The sequence below is a fragment of the Ostrea edulis genome, chromosome 3, assembly GCF_947568905.1.
Source record: "Ostrea edulis chromosome 3, xbOstEdul1.1, whole genome shotgun sequence".
Lineage (NCBI taxonomy): Eukaryota > Metazoa > Mollusca > Bivalvia > Ostreida > Ostreidae > Ostrea > Ostrea edulis.
In genome coordinates, this window is record NC_079166.1 from 76,866,711 (window position 1) to 76,885,754 (window position 19,044).

At 35.6% G+C, this 19,044-nt stretch overlaps 1 protein-coding gene across 5 annotated transcripts in view; it reads right to left on the reverse strand.

Moving 5' to 3' along the window:
- Positions 1–15,962: 15,962 nt before the first annotated feature.
- LOC125676214 (uncharacterized) overlaps positions 15,963–19,044 on the reverse strand; it is a 499,894-nt gene continuing 496,812 nt past the window's right edge. For all 5 annotated transcript variants that reach the window (XM_056159047.1, XM_056159043.1, XM_056159044.1 and 2 more), the window contains 2 exons: positions 18,811–18,926; positions 15,963–17,911 (listed from right to left, as the gene is read on the reverse strand). In XM_056159047.1, coding sequence (XP_056015022.1) covers positions 16,586–17,911; positions 18,811–18,926 — 1,442 coding nt within the window. In that variant the 3' untranslated portion in view covers positions 15,963–16,585. The remainder of the gene's footprint in view (positions 17,912–18,810; positions 18,927–19,044) is intronic.

Consider the following 19,044-nt stretch of genomic DNA (forward strand, 5'->3'; position numbering starts at 1 on the left):
TCGATAAAATAAAAAAAAAATAGTAAATATTATAATTAGCAGTAAATATGTTCTAGAGAACGAAGGTAGTGGATATTGAACACTTTTATATTAGTATATACTTTATTTTTTTTACAACGTTAAACATGATAACTTCACTTATTGATGCATTCGTTGTATTGAAAGTTGAAAGTAACTGTCATACGTAATAAGAAAACACACACACGCGCGCGTACACGTGGTTATACTCTTAAACGTTCACAGTGACATTTATACATCCAAATATCATGTCCTGCCTATCTGTAAATTTTCAGTGTTGTAACAATGGGTGACAAAACGTGGGTCGGAGTCGAAGCAGGGAGGGGTGGGGGGGGGGGGGTGGAGGCATGAGCATTTCCAATGTTGTTTTGGTGATACGATGGATTTAATAAATTTACCGTGCCAGCCTGTCTCGAAACCACACAATTGTGCCCGATTTGGATTGTTTGCAGGGATGTAACCACCCTGTATTCAGTGCCACCCCCTCCCTTTTCTTCTCACAAGCGTCAGAGGGTACATTAGCAAGGGAATTCTCATTTGTATAATTATGTCAACTTCCGTCCACCTTTCAGCGATTTTTCGCATTTGAGAAGCAGTAGACGATGTCTGACGGTTGCTTGTAGCCGATAATTGGACTTTATTTCCAGTTTAACATGACGATGCGAGAGGTAAGACCTTGTCAGAGCTGCTTCTAAACGGTGGGGGGTCTAATTATCATATTATATCGAACGTTTCGCCGACATTTTCAAGCCATGCAGCTGGTAAAACAGAAAACCAAGTGGCGGCGTGATATGCCTTGTAAATATCATGGTTACAGGAAGACAATTCTTTATTATAGATATTCAAAACGTTGAGAACCAGTGAAACACTGATATACTCAAGTACTTTTGCTGTTTCATTTCATATCAAACATATTTTCACTTGAGAGGATTGCTTGATCCGCCTATCAAAGCAAATACGTCATGCCTTGCATATTGTACCATATGACGTCATGTTACAATGATTGATTTGTGGATCGCAATCTCTGAATATTGCTTACATATTTTTCTGTGTCGGATTTAATTGGTGACAATACTGCCTACTATGGAAAGTTATAATGTAGTTGGAAACTTTTATAAAATCAAAAACCGAAAATCTGATATATGACGTATTTTGTGTGATGTCATTATCAAAAACTACCCAGTACTTTTTGTCAAAACGACTCAAAAAAATCGATCTTGTGCTTTGAAGTAAATCTACATAATTTATGTAGCCTACCGCATATCTTCTGTTACACGTGTCAATATTCCTAGCAAAATCCACTTTATCTTTTAAAATTTGATCACAAAGTACTTTCTCCAGTTTTATGCGAAGAACCAAGGTGGCGGATTTCTCGGTCAACGCTCTGTCGATATTTTTCTCTGACGTCGGTGTCAAAACGTATTTCATAGCATTACAGTAGTATTTACGCTGTTTTATATGAATAAAAACACTTTACTATACGAAAGCTGCATATCATTTTGACGACAATTTTACATTCTATCCATTCGATATAAATACATCTGATTAAAATGTGAATTATTAAAATACATTAGCTTGGATATTCTGATATTTACGTAAATATTGCATGTACACAGGTAACGACGGTGTCGCACACACTTTACCAAATTGTTAATAGCTTTCTAAAAGCTAGTGCTACAAACATAAAATTTTGCAGAATAATTAAGGTGGTGATGTTGATAGTATAAGCTATTAGGATTATGATGTCACCTAATCTGTATGCTGTAGACGCTGATTCATAATGCAAAAATGGAGGTGTAGATAAGCCTTAACGTTAGGAAAATAGACCATGTCCATGGCATATTTTGTAAGTACATTTGGACATTTGCGAGAATTCTGAATTATTTATTTAAAATTTGAATTAATCTTTGGATAAATGATTTTAATATGAAAATAACTATACTCAAGAAACAGTGAATATTGTATTATAGGTGTTTGATATGTGGATTATTCATTGCGGTTACGTTCATTAGATTACGTGTCACAACGTCTTAAGTCACAATTTGAAAATGTCTTTTAATAGAGTTTGTTTAGTTATATTGAGTTAACGGTGTATGTTAAATTAAAACGATTTTAGAAATAGATTTTTATATTATTTTTAAATAAATTTTTGAACAAAATTTTAATATGACATGTAGTTTATTGTAAAAGTTAAAATGGTATCCAATGTATAGCTATGTGTCACAATGATAATTTGATGTTCAAAACGTCACAGATAATGAAGATATTTATTGAATTAAAGTAATTTAAGAAGACATTTTTAGTAATGTGCACCTTTTGAATATCATTTACGGAATGCGCAAATCACAATTTCATCGTAACAAAACGTGTGAATTGATTATGTCAACATTTGTTTGTTTTTGAGACAATCTACGGAGTCAACACTGAATGTCACACCTTGCCGTAATCGTATTGTGTTAATTGAAATTGAATAATGCTTAAAAATCAATCATCCGTATAGATTGATATTAACAAAAATTAAGAAATGTTATGATTTTTAATGAATGTGCATATCTTGAAAAGGTGTTTTCTTTAACTTAAAATATATGTAGTCTAATAATTACAAAATTCCAACAAAAAATAAATGTCAACACGTTTTGTCACAGACGTAAAAACAAGACCGGTTTGACGTTACGATGAGCATGTGTTTGTAATTACATTTAAATACACGTATATCAAAAGAAATATCGGTTTTATAACTACACAATGCAGCATTGCTGTGATACAGTTGATACAATTATACAACATAATGATATTTAACATTGAATTTAAAAATGTATTTGTATTTAGATAAACTCAAACAGTTTTATAATGCATTGATTATGTATACAAGTACATTTTCGTGTTATATTTACATATTACAAGAGACACAATCACATGCACATTGACAGCTTCAGATCGGATACAAATGAGAAAAGAATAAATAAGGGGGGGGGGAGTGCAACAAACAAAATAATGAAGAATGTAGGCAAAGAGAAAACCATTAAAACACACACACACAAAACTCCGCAAATGACAGTGGATCCAAACACCATTGCCCAATTCCAGGTACAAGTGCTCAGCAACAAATGTAAATTTTTGTCTTAGAAAGGGGATTTCAACTAAAATTATACATACATGTAACTTTGACACATTCTAGCAATATCATTGCCATGTAAGAAAATAAAATAGGACCTAATACAGATCCCTTGATGGATTACAACACGTGAGTTTGAATTAAACATGTATTTCTATGCAATATACCATTTAATAATAATAATAATAATTATTATTATTATTATTATTATTATTAATATACCATTTCATTTCTGTTTAGATAACTTTAGAACAGTTTTAGCAATTTATCAATAACTCTGAATGTGTAGCTTAATAAGAAGTCCCTTATGTCATGCATGATTAAATGCCTTTGACAAATCACCATAAACCATGTACATATAACAATGTCTCCGTTTAGCTTCTAAACATTACGTCTTAATTGCTCTGTTGTCTTAGGAATGGACCGGGGTAATTATCTATTTAAGGCCCACGAGATCAAGCTGCATGGACAATTTTCGTTCATGCTAATCATATGAAATCGACAAGTGGGGAGCATCATTCAACTCCGGAGGCGGAGTTATTCGTGGAAAATATTTTGTTCAATGCTGGTGTTGTATGTATAGAGTGAGCCTTCCCCCACAATGAGACTTCCCTCTGGAAGCCTGGCTTTAGAGTGAGCCTTTCCCCGGAAGCCTGGCTCTTTTGTCAGCCTTCCCCCTGGGGAAGGCTCACTCTAGAGCAGAACCCCCGGACAAGTCTCACTCTAAAGCCAGATTTCCCCATACGAAGACCTACTCTATCACTAGTTGTAAAGTCATACATCCCCCCATATCAGGACTTCCCCTTTCATTTATTCCTGGTAAACTACTATCACTTAATGGAGATTGTTTAGATACCAAGACCTTTTTCAGCAGGGATTAAATGATTTTGCTTAAGTCGTTCATCAAACTCAAAAGAATAAAACGGTGAATATAACACATTGGAATTAAGAAGTCATAGACCTTGAACTTTGACCCACATAATACCTATGCCTTGTTAAGTTTTAGAAGGTTGAAAAATGAAATGAAGAAATTTCGAGTTTATGTTTCTTCTCGTCTGCGTACAAATATCGGTTATGCTTTTAAACTTGTTCAACTTCAGGTAGAGAGGTAGGTAAGTATGTATAGGTAGGTAGGTAGAGAGGTAGATAGGTAAGTAATTCTCTGTCCGATAAACTAAAATTCATTTCATAGTTTGCATACGAGGGGATGAAAGCGGGGGTGTCCCTCCAGAGCGAGACTTCAAAAGGGTGTTATGGCCCTGGAGTGAGTCTTCCCCCTGGGGGTAAGGTTTATTCTATAGCAAGTCTGCTGGGGGAAAGGCTTACTCTAGAGCGAGACTACCGGGGAAGGCTCACTCTAGAGACATACTTCCGCAGGGGGAAGGCTCACTCTAGAGTTAGACTTCCACGGAGGGGGGAGGCTGGCGCGGGGGGACTGGCTCTAGAGCCAGACTTCCAGGGGGAAGTCTCAGTATGGGGGACGTCTTCCTCTATAACAGGGCCGGTACGTAGCATCGTTTTTCGAAGGGGGGGGGGGCAGCCAAAGAAGATTCGTATAAAGTTATTGAAATGCGAACCAAAAATAAAGGGGGAGGGTAGGGTCCTCATAAGCTAAAACTGCCTCATATTTCCCCCAAGCTTTAATTAATGAGGGTGGATATTAACCCTTCACTACATGTCTTCACATCATAGCTTACACTCTTCTCATTCACTATACTACAATGACATATAGTGGGAAGGGAGAGGGGGTAGGGGGTTGGGGCAGTCACCCAAAACATCTTCATTTGAATATAGAAATAACAGATATTGATCATTGTAAAAAAGCCCCCCCCCCCTTTTTTTCTACGTGTCTGCATTGCCAAACAATCCTTTAGAATTCAAGGTTAACCAGAAAAATATCTGTAATTGTTTCTGTTTATTCAATGCTATGCATGTATTCAAGAGGAAATGTAGACTGATTCTGATTATGTCGCAAGTTTAGCTTAGCCATTATAATTTACCTAAATATAATGTCTCAAGAAAAACATCTAATTCGTTTTATGCTGCGTTCGCTTCAACTGTCATAACCCTGTCATATCAATTTTTTCCATCAAAACTTCTTATAACGTAAATTATAATATATCGATGTTATAACGTTGCGTTTTTAACGTCATTTTGATGTTACCAAAATTGACACCAATAGCATGCGCGACGTCGCTGTGAATCCTTGCGTGGTGCAAGTGATTTCTATTTCATCAGTGTTTGTTTAGTTTTTTATGTCTTTTTGTATTGGTTTAAAATCGAACGAAGTTAATGTTGGTCTATCTTATACGATTCAACCCAACATGGTGCAATTTACGTTTCATAAAATCCGCGGAGGGCGGATTATAAAGGGTAAATTGCACTTAAAATTTAGGTTATATCATATAGCACAGGTCAAATTAGCTTCATTCCCCCAGTGATACCGTGTCCCCAACGCCTCCCAGAGAAACGATACTAACACTGATATTGTTCCCCTGGTATTCTCGTAATTCATTTATTTCCCCAACATGTTTTAATTATTTTTATCTTATATAATATCTCTGGAATTTAGATTGACTTATTCCCACTTTAGCAAGTCGTGGACTTAGGTTAAAACTGGTGTTGAATAGTTAAAGAGACAGTTTTTGCTCAAGAAGCGAACGAATAAAAATGTGTATTACACGTCAATGCGATCGTTTGCATGAGGCTGTATACTGCAGTTAGGAGAATTTTTACATTATCTTTATCCGCAAGAATATATTTTGGAAAACACACCGACTTTTAACGACACTATCTACAGCCATAATCATTAACTGTGTTTCTGATTTAATGAAAAATAGCAAGGCAAGAGGAGTAAAACTTTTTTTCAGAGAGAGAACAAGGTGAGGAAAATCATTCACCATTTGACCTGGACTGTGAGGACGGAAGTGAACTATGAAGACAGAAGAATGCCCTTACACTTAAATTTCCATAAAGATAACCACATAATGTAAAAGGCAATTAATCGGTAGGGACAAAACACGTTTTTACTGATATTCTCTCCAGAAAACTTTTCCCCAAATTTTCGAGTTCAAGAGAGAGAGAGAGAGAGAGAGAGAGAGAGAGAGAGAGAGAGAGAGAGAGAGACAGACAGACAGACAGACAGACAGACAGAGAGAGAGTAGAAACTAGCCTGCGGATACAAAATAATGATCGTGAATTTAAAAGTTCCTATCAGATATTGGTGTTTTGAAGCCTTAATTGAATAAAGAGAAGAAAGTATAGAGACGGTGGTAAGTTAACACCTTGTCTGGATTGTATTTTACTATTCCAACATATTATGTGCTCCTATAATTGCTCATTTTTGTCAAAATATATCACTTCATGAAATATTCTAGCAAAGGTACATGTTTGAAAAACTCCACACATAATTTAGTAATTGTTGGGTTTCTGCTATTTTTTCTACAACTCCATTTATAGATGGGCATGCCTTACACAATTAAACAATTTATCATTGCTTTAAGTGCAAGATTTTGAACTGAAGCCTCAGACATCTACTTATCTCTTATTTTTAAAATTGTGTATGATCAAATTTCTACATATAATTTGAAATTCAATCCCTAGAGCTCTACGAAAATCATCTAGGACAATCTCGACAAACATAACTTTGCAATTGACAGTAACATAGCTGTAATTTATTCAATCTACAAAAATTAGCTATGTGTTTTTTTTTTTTTTGGTTGCACATAAGACAAGGTGAAAATAACGAACAGTGATCAATTTCATAACATAAAAGAAATACAATATTAAGAGTTGGGCAAACACGGAGTCCTGTACTTTTACACGTCAGAGGCTGGATCATGTGACTAGGAGAATTAAGCACTCTCTGTCGACTGGTCAAAACCCGCTATGAGCCCTATATCTTGATCAATTAAACACATAGATGCCTGTGAACAGGACCCCAAGTCAAATTTCGCCCTCCTTATATTTTTGAATGACATTTCGGGTATATTTATGATAAAATGTTAAACTAAAGTGATTTTATTTAAATGGAATGCACAAATCACGTATAGAAACCGGGGGCCAGTTTCACAAAACTAACTTACGACTAAGATCTAACTTAAGACATAAATTTTTCCTAAGTTCATTCCTTATCCGTTTCACAAAAAGTGTCGTATCTTAGGATTTTCATAAGTTCTTTCGTAACTTTACGACAGGTAAGTAGATGTCTTAAAGCTGACATGAATTAATAATACGTACACCTTTCTCATCTTATCCGCCATATTTCTCTCAGGTAGCCTAGTTTACTCTACCCGTATATACCCCAAATGTGATTGTCACACCTGAGTGATTTTTCTAGGTGGACTCGACCAGTGCACATCTCCGATAGTAATATATAGGGAATGAGAAACAAATAAAATAACATTTTAAAACATTATGCTTTGCTCAAAATTACAAAATATTGATTGTATACTAATGCAACATTCTGGAAGTTTAGATAAGTTAGACAAAAATGCAAAAAAAAAAAAAAAGAAAAAGCTTTTCTTGCATACTTGCAAATGCATGCAAGTATTTGCATTTTCTAATAAAATAAATGCGGATAACTCATTTGCCAATTACATACTGATAGAATGGAATAGACAAAGAGCATAAAACATATTATTTTTACCAATTCTTGCAAAATAAAAGTGCATGCCATATGCATAATATGCAATGCACAAGGTATAATCGCCAAAAAAAGTATCAAATACGGGCGTCTATTCAACAGGTATCGGAGATGTGCACTTACCGAAAATATTAGATTTTCTTTATTCTGATAAATCCACGAAACAAAATGATAAACTCCATTTGTATCTCGTTAGAACTTTACAACACGTTCTCATTCCATTATACAGACTGCGACACACTTCACCCGTGCCAAACAGGGTGTCTTCAATCAGGGGAAATGTCAGAGTCGAAAATTTTTCCTGTTTTGAATGCTTGTCTGGTCGAGGTTTTACAGTTTGTAGAAATCGGAAATCTAATATCTGGTTGGATATATTGCGTGCACAATTCAAATTTTCTCGATGATCATATACAAACTTGGATATACAAATAAGGGAATAATGATCGAAAATATACATCTGTGTGCAAATGCGTGTATTACATTTGCAATCCATAATAAACAGTTCATTACACAAAGACACATATGAAAGGAAATTTATAAACGAAAATATAGTTTTGTTGTCTCTTTTGGAACCACATAATTATTTACGGTCTCTGTATGTCCATATTCATTACGAGAGAGAGAGAGAGAGAGAGAGAGAGAGAGAGAGAGAGAGAGAGAGCGACCGGCGACCGTCCTACTTTGATTAAAAAAATATCATTTCACAGAAGGAAAGAAAATTGATCACTTATATAAATGTAAGCTTACAAGCATTAAAAATTTCCAGCTACATGTATTTAAAAATTTGTGATTGACAATATATTGGAAACTTACAGGAGTTGATGCTTATAATTGAATTCATTACAAATTAAAAAAAAAAATAGTTTGAACTGTGCATGTAGAAAATACTGACTTTGTATGTTAAAATAACGGGGGGAAAGTAAATTGTCAAAAAAAGTGGGGAAAGCAGACCAGCCTTTCTGCCCACCCCAACCCCCTGTTTTCGTGCCTGAAACAACATATCAATTCGTGTTGAAAGAAAGGTGCATATCTACATTTCATTAAATTCCAAAGGAGCTCGAATTTATGTGTTCCCCTATTAATTATTTTGCATGCAAGATTCGTTCCCGAATTTAGAATCATGCTTCCAGTCAGAGCAGAAATGAATTCATTTTGAAGTACATCTAGTTTGAATGCAAATGTTGGGTTCCTTCTTTTAATTTCATCAGACTCGTTAGAAACCCCTCTCCCAAACTATGCAGCTTTGTTTTTATTGATATCTAAATCGGTATAAATGAATCCGGATATAAATTATAAACTGTTTTTTCGTGATCATATAGATATTGATACTGAAAATGAAAAAAGAAAATGTTTATATTCTTACCTTCTGCATATCCTACTAATGTATTACAATATATTGACATTGTATCATATCAAATAAAACCTCAACACGAATTTTACTGATTTATGCATACTAACATCTTATCGAATACATTTGAATTTGAAATTTCTACGTACAGCGGTATGGCCATTGCACCAGATCTACGAAATGAACATATTTATGAATAAATTACAATCAAGCCTCAAAGTATAATCATTATGGCATGTTACAGAAACGTTAAAACACACAAATACTATAGTCCTGCAATGCATGCATCCGATTTTTCTTAATACATGTATTTATGTATTCATGAATGAAGTTCCTACGCTTGAAAATATCTTGGTCTTTATGCATTTTGTTTTGTGATTTTTGGTTTACCATTCCTTACACTGTATAAATGAAGGAAAACTTGGTAAAGGATGCAATTCTACATGCACCATACAATTAGCATACATGCATGTGTTGCACATCAAAATGTACATTTAATAACCAGGCATGTATCGTCATTTTTCATGGGGGGGGGGGGGTACAACAGGGGGAAAATGGAAAATTGAATTCTTCAAAATTTCTTGCCATTCAAAATATTAATTAAAAAAGATGAACGAAAACAGCAATAAAATAAAACAAAACACTCAAACAAACCAAGATGTTTTGTCCGATGTTCAAAGCCCTAATGTGGGGGTGAAGGGTTAAAGAGTCTTTTAGTTTGACTACCTCAATAATTTCCCCCTACACTTCATTTTCTTCAATCGTTGGGGGTCGGATGGGGTGGTTAGAGTCCTCTACTATGAGTGCCTCATATCTTCATTTCCTTAATTGGTGGTGGTGTTTGTCTTCTACTATTATATCAGAACTTTCAAGCTGGGGTAAGTGGGGGAGGGGTTGTCACTCAATGCATCTTTTATTTGCATTACAAACTAACAAAAAATGGATATTGTTATTAAGGTGGGTGACAGACGCTCTTGTCCTCTCCCCTTGATGTTTGATAACGACGCATAATATGATAAACTCGATTATTACATTTTGCATTAGTACAATTTGCGTCGAGTTCGACGCAGAATATAATAACGCAAAATGGCATAGATATATATAAGATCTATTGAGCGCCAAATTAGTATAAAATGAAGTAATTGAAAATAACATTATTTAAAAATATGTTTAATTTTTAATTATTGCGTGCTTTAATTGAATCAAATAAATCTGTATTATCAATTAATGAGAGCAGTGTTGAGTTACTAGTACTGTTCTTCTTTTATTGAATTAACGATATCATTTGTCTTAATAAGAGCACAATTATTACAAGATCATCGGCTCTCTCTCTCTCTCTCTCTCTCTCTCTCTCTCTCTCTCTCTCTCTCTCTCTCTCTCTCTCTCTCATCCCATACACTCGTACAGTGTTGTATATGCAAATTTATGTACCTAAATGATTTCCTGATTTATAAATCTGCAATACTCTGACCAGTAAATCATATGGTATAAGGATTCCTGCACAATACAGGGTAAATATTATACTCTGATACTTCCCCTGATTGAAGATAGCTGATCGGCACGGGCTAAGTGTGTCGCAGTCTGTACAATGGACAATGTTGTTTACTGTTGGAATGCAAATGAAGTTTATCGTTTTGTTTCATGGACTATGCAAATAAAGGGAGTTTTACTACTACTTAGAGTATTTTCGACAAGTGTACACGTACATCTGTGGTCCTTTACAGATATTACGAGTAGGCCCAGGTAAACAGTCGTCTGCATTCGATGCGTTTTCATGGCGAGCATACATGCCATTTTTATAAATACAGTAGTATTTATGTATTTACCTTTTACTTGAAGTAATTGTGAATGGTATAGATTGTATAATCTTTGCTTATTCCATTTTATCAATAGATAAAAGATGAAATATTTCTCCGCATTTTTGTATAGTTTTGACATATTTACTGCAAATGTACGCACGTTCATGTAAAGAAAAGACATTCTATATATATTTATCCAAATATATATATTTAGAATGATTTACTACTGTACGATATGTTTATTATAATTTTGAGCACTGCGTGGTGTTCCAAAACGTGATTTCATTTCTTCTTGATGTCCTATAAATTAGTATCTGAGATGTACGTGTTACCTGTCGAAGCTACCCGCACAGGTAAATCGAAGACATTGATGTGAAGTGAAGCGTAGCAAAGCTCGTCCCCTTATATACCATGCGAACCCTGATACATATAACAATAGAAATTCCAACTAATATGGCGGATTAGCAGAGAAATATGGCGGACGTATAGAATTATACTATATTTATTAATTCATGTCAGCTTTAAGTTCAAACTAAATATGGCGGCGGCCTTTATTTTGCTGTGTCGTCGTCAGGTTGACGAGAAAGGCAGTTCAGACAGGGACGGATCCAGGAATTACGGTTACGGGGGCGCCACTTTATGAGGCAGGGGGTCTGGGGGCGAAGCCCTGGTTTGGGCCCAGGGAGCGAAGCCCCCGAAAGCTCCTCGGTTTTACAGATTTTATAGGGCTTGAAATATATCTCCTATTTAGTCTTTTGTACTATTTTCTATTAATTTTTCATGAGGTGAAATTAATAAAATGACGCAAATTTTAAGTGTTTTTGGAAAAAATTAAAGTTCTCCCAATAAAGTAATTCGAGAAATCAATAGATTTTGTCATTCATTTCTCCGGGAGTGGAAGAAATTATTGCTTCTTACATTGTTTTGTACATTTTTCTAAACAAGATACCACGATTTACGTTAAGTTTGAAAATTTTAGGGGGGGGGGGCTGCTGCGCCCCCCTTAAATCCGCCACTGTCAGAGATGGACACAATCCTTTAGATTATATGAACGACATGGATATTGTTTCAAAATTTAAACTACCACTTCATTTGATCATCGACTTATGCGAAATGATGGAAAACGATTTGAAAAGACCCACTCGTAGGTCCCAATCATTGCCAACATCGTTACAAGTCCTGGCTGCCCTCAGGTTTTATGTCACGGGGAATTTCCAATTGGTGACTGCTGATCTCCACAGCATCAGTAAGTCCAATGTTTCCAGAATAATTAGAGACGTTTCTTCTTTACTTTCAAACATGAGCCCTAACTACATCAAGATACTTGAAGGAGATGTAGAGGGCTTAGTGGAACTTGAAGGTTCCTTATCGAGAGTATCAACCCCACCCGAAATCCCAGAAACACACGTGTTTCCAATTATAGCTTGGATTTTGTCTTCTATTGGAGTGATTTCTACTTCTCTGGGTAGGGGGCCACCGCCAGTTTTTCGCTGTTCTCGTCTATTTAACGCTATCTCCCTTTTCGTATCGCTCGTTAAGCAGCTCCATTTCTTTTTTAGCTCATCAACTGTCCTTTTCTGCGTTTACCTTTGCTGTAATTTCTTCCCGTTGTTTTTTTTTTAGCTGAATTTGTAACGCTGGAGTTCTGTTTGGAAATAACACTTCTTTTCTTTTTTCTACCTCCTCAGTTAAATTTTCTATTTCTGCCGTTGAGATATTAGGATTTCTTTTTGACTGCAACATGTTTACATTTCGAGCATGGCATGGGTTGTGTGGCTCTATTTATTGGTTGAATTGGATAGTGAGTTGAACAATAAAATCATTGAAACATGACAGACCGTCAATTATTGAAATGTGTTGAATTTCTACATGTAGTTGCAATATCGGGCTGAAACAGGTGACAGGGCCAGGCCCCCCTCCCCCCTCTCTCTATGAAACTATGTACCAATGTCAAATTCAATCGTTTGTAGTGTGTATCTAATAAGGTTGTATACCAATTATAATTTTTTAATGATTAATTTACACAAGCCATTCATTCACTACCGGTATTTAAACTGTAAATGCAAAATCTGAAAACACTGATTACCTGTTTTGATATACACATATTTAAGATATATCTTAGGAAAAGAGATTTCTTATGAACGTTTCGTGAAACAGTTGTGGATATTCTTAAGAAATTCGTAAGTTAGAACTTAAGAATATCTTACGACATATCTTAAGTTTTATGAAACTGGGCCCTGGTCTGTAAATGTCATATCATCGATCATAAGAGATGAACTAGTTGTACGATTCAATCGGCGACATTTTGAAAAATCTGCACTTCGCTGGGAAATTCTATCAAAAGAGCAGCTACCAACTGGATAGAACGGTCATTCGAGATCTACTGATGATTCGTGGATTAGATGCATCGCTAATTGTTACGTAATACATTGTAATGTCTTCACGCCGTTCATTTGCATAGTTTTAACCCCACGGATGAGATCGTAAAAACCAAAGTCCCCTACCCAGACGCCAATCGGATATAGTCAAATAGGGTATATTTGGTGCATATGTGCCCCAAAACGGTGCTTATTCTTATCCTTTCGAGGTCAGATCTTATTAGGGGTGCGGGTGGTAAATGCCCTAAAATGCTATGTGGTCACATGGATGACACAAGTCCTAGTTTAGACGCTAGTCGCCGTACTTGGAGAGCAATTATTATTGTCGGGTTCGTTATGCGTACATTTTCTAAGCGATATTTTGAAAAATCCTTATTGACCGCTAACTTATTGTCTTCCAGCTTGACTTAGGCTTCTTGTACCGTCGTCAGATGAGTGAGGTTGACGATATTGTTTCCCTCATTACTATTTATTTTGTCAGTGTCAGTACTATAAAGTAACTAGTTAATTTGATATTTCTTTGAAAAGTCATCTTCTTAGATTGTCGTACGATCCACTTTCAATATATACCCTCACACAGCCCAGAACTGGTAGAAGTTATCAGGTTATATTAGAAATCTTATTGGTAAAATTAATTGTGAACGCCTGTCATATACTGCTATACTAGAAAATGATGATGATTGGGGATTCAATTTTAGTTGTTCTATGTCACCTAAAACACCGGAAAAATGATACCCTTCGCGGCATTTTCGAAAACAAACATTATCCGCAAACAAGACTACCATCAAATCCACGTGTTTTCACATGTGTGTAAACAGTCGGAGTGCACCTTAGGAAATAGCCTCAGCTACCAACATCAAATAGTTCCTTTGTATACACTTGGCTATTTTTAGAAATTACACCAAATTTCCTAATCAGGGTACAAAAGTTAATAGAAAGGAAGAAGAGAAAATGAGAAGAATCGCGCATGAAGTTTTTTTTTTAATATATGAAACTACAATTGACTATTAAGTTCATTTTGATTAGACAATAACCGGTGTGATGCCTTAAGATATATAGTGATTTATTTTTCAGTCTCTAGATCTGTAAAGATTTATTTTCTGTCTCTAGACCTGTAGTGATTTATTTTCTACCTCTAGGTCTGTAGTGATTTAGGCTATTTCCTGTCTCTAGATCTATTGTAATTTATTTTCTGTTTCAAGATCTATTGTAATTTATTTTCTGTCTGTAGATCTGTAGTGATTTATTATCTGTCTCTAGATCTTTAGTGATTTAGTTTATGTTTCTAGATCTGTAGTGATTTATTTTCTGTCTGTAGATCTGTAGTGATTTATTTTCTCTCTCTAGATCTGTAGTGATTTAGTTTCTCTCTGTAGATCTGTAGTGATTTATTTTCTCTCTGTAGATCTGTAGTGATTTATTTTGTGTCTGTAGATATGTAGTGATTTATTTTGTGTCTGTAGATCTGTAGTGATTTATTTTCTGTCTGTAGATCTGTAGTAATTTGTTTTCTTTCTCTAGATCTGTAGTGAATTATTTTCTGTCTTTAGATCTGTAGTGATTTATTTTCTGTCTGTAGATCTGTAGTGATTTATGTTCTACCTGTAGATCTGTAGTGATTTATTTTCTGTCTCTAGATCTGTAGGGATTTATTTCCTTTCTCAAGATCTATAGTGATTTCTTTTCTTCTCTAGATGTAAAACTTATACGGTACCAATTTTGATGCACCAGATGCGCATTTCGACAAATAATGTCTCTTCAGTGATGCTCAACCGAAATTTTTGAAATCCGAAATAACAGAAAACTTGTAGGTCCTAAGAGCTATTTTAAGGGAAACAGAGTGCCAAAAAAGTGAAGTCAAATTCGTCTAAGGATAAGAGCTATGCATGAGGGAGATAATCCTAAATTTTGAAATAAATTTCTAAATTTTACCCCAGCAATTAAATATACATCCGAATAGTCAAGCTAGTAACGTAGTACTTAGTTACTGGGCTGTAGAGACCGATCTGTATTGATTTTTTATGCATTCATTTTCTGTCTGTAGATCTGTAGTGATTTATTTTCTGTCTCTAGATCTGTAGTGATTAATTTTCTGTCTCTAGATCAGTATTGATTGATTTTTTGTCTTTAGATATATCGTGATTTTATATATGTCTTTCGATCTGTAGTGAATCATTTTCTGTCTTTAGATATGTGGTAGTAATTTATTCTTTCGAAATGACTGATTGTGATGAAGGATTGATTGCTTGAATATTGTTTAACTTGCGAGAATACTTCACTCATTTGGAGACGTCACCATTGGTGGTGAAGGACTGCAGTATTTAGGTATATGCTTGGTGTTTACGACCATTGAGCAGAGAAAGGTGTTTATCGTGCCACGCCTGGTGTGAAAAAGGGCCTCAGTTTTTGCGGTCTCATCCGAAGGACCGGCCCATTTAGTCGCCTCTTTCGATAAGCAAGGGATATCTGGGATCTATTCTAACCCGGATCCCCATGGAACTGGTAAAGTAGGAGACATGGCGAAGCGTGGAATCACTGAATCTTTCCAAATGACGTACCAAGTACAAATGAGTAATGAATCTACGTGTGAATAACATGTTAAAATTAAATCCAAACCTCGACAACCAAAGCATAGACACCATTGAAATAATTAAGATAATGATGATTATATGTTTATTAGTCTGTGCAAATCCTTGGAATATCAAACAAAACAAACTCATGGAAATTAAATCAAACATATGAACCATTTCGTATTTCAAACAACGTTTAGAATTCATATCAATTGATAATATTTGACCTTGAATTGTGTCAACGTAATTTACGTCATAGGCATTTTGTGAAATAGACACACTGCCTGAATCAATCTCGATGATATACGATTTACATAATCATAACTAAATTAAAGACCTGTATTATCCAAAAGCTATACGTTGATATAAAGGAGTAAATATGTTAAACATATTTTGTTGCTAATATTTGAATGATACATGTTGATACATACGTCATAACATTACTTTCTGTATTTATATGCGTTACCATATGATGAAACATATTTATTTGTTATATGCGGTCATAAACAGAGATATATGCTGCAATGTGGCGCTAAAATGTTGAAATCAGAAGACTATATACCGAGTGATAATACGATTGTAATATGACCACTATTACAATCCTGGCATTATGTTGTTCTATGAACAGGGTGTTGATTTCAAAGTCATCAATTTCACGGCAATGTCACGTAAACCCACCATACATTCTATGAAGTCAACTCAACATTAAATGTTATTTACTCTGTACTTCCCAGTATTTTGTCATTTCGTTCGTGTTGATGACGTGAAGGTCTGTCCCTTGATGTAAAGGACAAACCATCTTCTCTTTTTTTTCCAATGTTAATTCCGAAATGAAATGTCCCTCAATGTTCATTGTTTTCGACAAATCATTTCCGGTTTTGCAAATGAACCCTCTAACAAACTTCATTCCTCTACCGAACGAAGGTGTGATTTCATTCATTTTCCCCTCTATTATCCTTTGAATACCCAAGGTTTTCTCAACTTCCAGCATTCCGTCAGGCACTGAGTAATATACCTGGAGTTGAATTGTGGTTTCTGTAACAGCGATTGCGATGTAATGTTCATCAAAGGAAAACAGAGCCATATTTCTGTAGAGACAAGGTTTACCTTTACTCCTAAGTACTTCCCAAGTACCCATCTGCATACATGAAACAACAAGCCGATAGAACAGAAAATAAGGCAAAAAGTCAAATTGAAAAAGAAGAACGAAAGATTTCTCGTTTGATCCAGAAATTCTGCTTGTAAGTTCTCTATCTACTTCTTGCCGGTTCATGCATGGTACATAATGAGACTCCTCACCGACGGCTATTAGTCCCAGTCTGTTCATAAACATGAGAATCTCGTCTTTGTGAGGGAGTAGATACTGAGGGTCCTTTGATACGTCATCGTCAATGGCTGCCCTGCCTTTCTCCAGTAATTCTCTGTGCAGATCCCGGTCTTTCTTCCTCCAGACATCTGTAAGGAGACTGTCTTTGAGGTGTCCTGTCAGGTAGTACTCGTTCCAATCATCCATGGACCCCCCGATTCCTTTCCTGTGTAGTTTGTCCGTGATGATGTTCTTAAATGCGTCGACAAACCACTGTACATCAATGATTATTAACTTCTGCAGTGCCATCTCGTTAAAGTACAGGATTTTCCCAGCATCATGATAGTATCTAAGCATATCGTGTACTGCTTTTTGAAATTCCATTGGCATGTTAGTGAATACCCATTTCATACTTCTCAGGAAATTCTTACGTACTGTTTCGTTTTTCGGCATTTTAATGGATAGTATATCAATATCCTCTATTCTTTGTGCGGATTTCTTTTTGGGGATTTCAATTTCCATGAAAGCCCATTCTTTTGGAATGTTTTCAGCCCATCTATTTTTACATACAATGTCAACAATATGCTTCTCTAGATCGGACAATATTTCTAACGGAGATTCCTGTGAAAACTTGGTGAGGAAAATGTTGTCGTCTCTGATGTACTTTGTCCCCAAGGTAGAATTTGATGGAAACAGATACTGCAAACTGGTTACTAAGCTATCTTGCTTACCCTGAAGTGGAAAGATATGCTTTAGACTTTTATGTAATAAGTGATTGCTGATCATGTATTACTTCTAAACCCAGTAATGTTGTTAGCATCAAATATTCAAAACGTCATATAATGTGATATGCGATGATGAACATCGATGTATTCTTTGAAATATAAATAAATTAAGGCAACGGATGGATAATGATTCATCTCTTTAAAGTACATGTATGTGTCACACAAATATCGACCAGAAAGGTTGATTGATTGCTTATTGTTTAAAGTCCCGTTCAAGAATTTTTCACTCATATGGCGACGTCACTATTGCCGATGATGGGCTGCAATATTTAGGTCCATGCTCGGTGCTTTCGGCCTTTGAGCAGGAAAGGATCTTTATCGTGCCACACGATCAGAAGGAATGTGTGTGAATCTTAGATCACCTTTTAAAAATGGCATGCTTGCAAAATGGTCAGAATAAATCCAATATTAAATCAAGAGTTAATAGCGTTAAATTGCTTGTCAAATGTAATAGGGTAATATACCGAAGGTACTGACAAACAAGTTTAAGGTACAGGGGTTTCAACAGTCTCAATTTAAGTCAGCGTTTCGCAAATTCTATGGTCGTTATAATGATATAGTTCGTCGATACAATCTACCATTGAGGCAAATGATGCCCGACGTGTTTCATACCGATTGTTAGGCCGTTCTTGGTACACTGATTTTGACTACGGAAAACTCCGTTTACCTAATCAGGATATAGGGCTCAAGGCGGGTGTGACCGGTCGATAGGGGATGCTTACTCCTCCTAGGTATCTGATCACACCTTTGGTGTGTCCAGGGGTCCGTGTTGCCCCAACTATATATTTTGTATTATTAATCAGTCAGTGCTATACACTTACATGTGTATACGTATATACATATTACCTGATAGACATTCTTGTCCCAGTGCGTTGCCACAATTATGACTTCGGGATCTGGTTCGCCCTCCTTTTCTGTCCCACAGTAGGTGTGTATAGACTTTATCCAGAAGACAAAATAGTCTGCAATTAATACAATAGGTGTGTATAGACTGTATCCAGAAGACACAGTAGTCTACAACTCATACAGTAGGCGTATGTAATTATTCATGATTAAGCTTTTCAGAATGCAGATATTGTT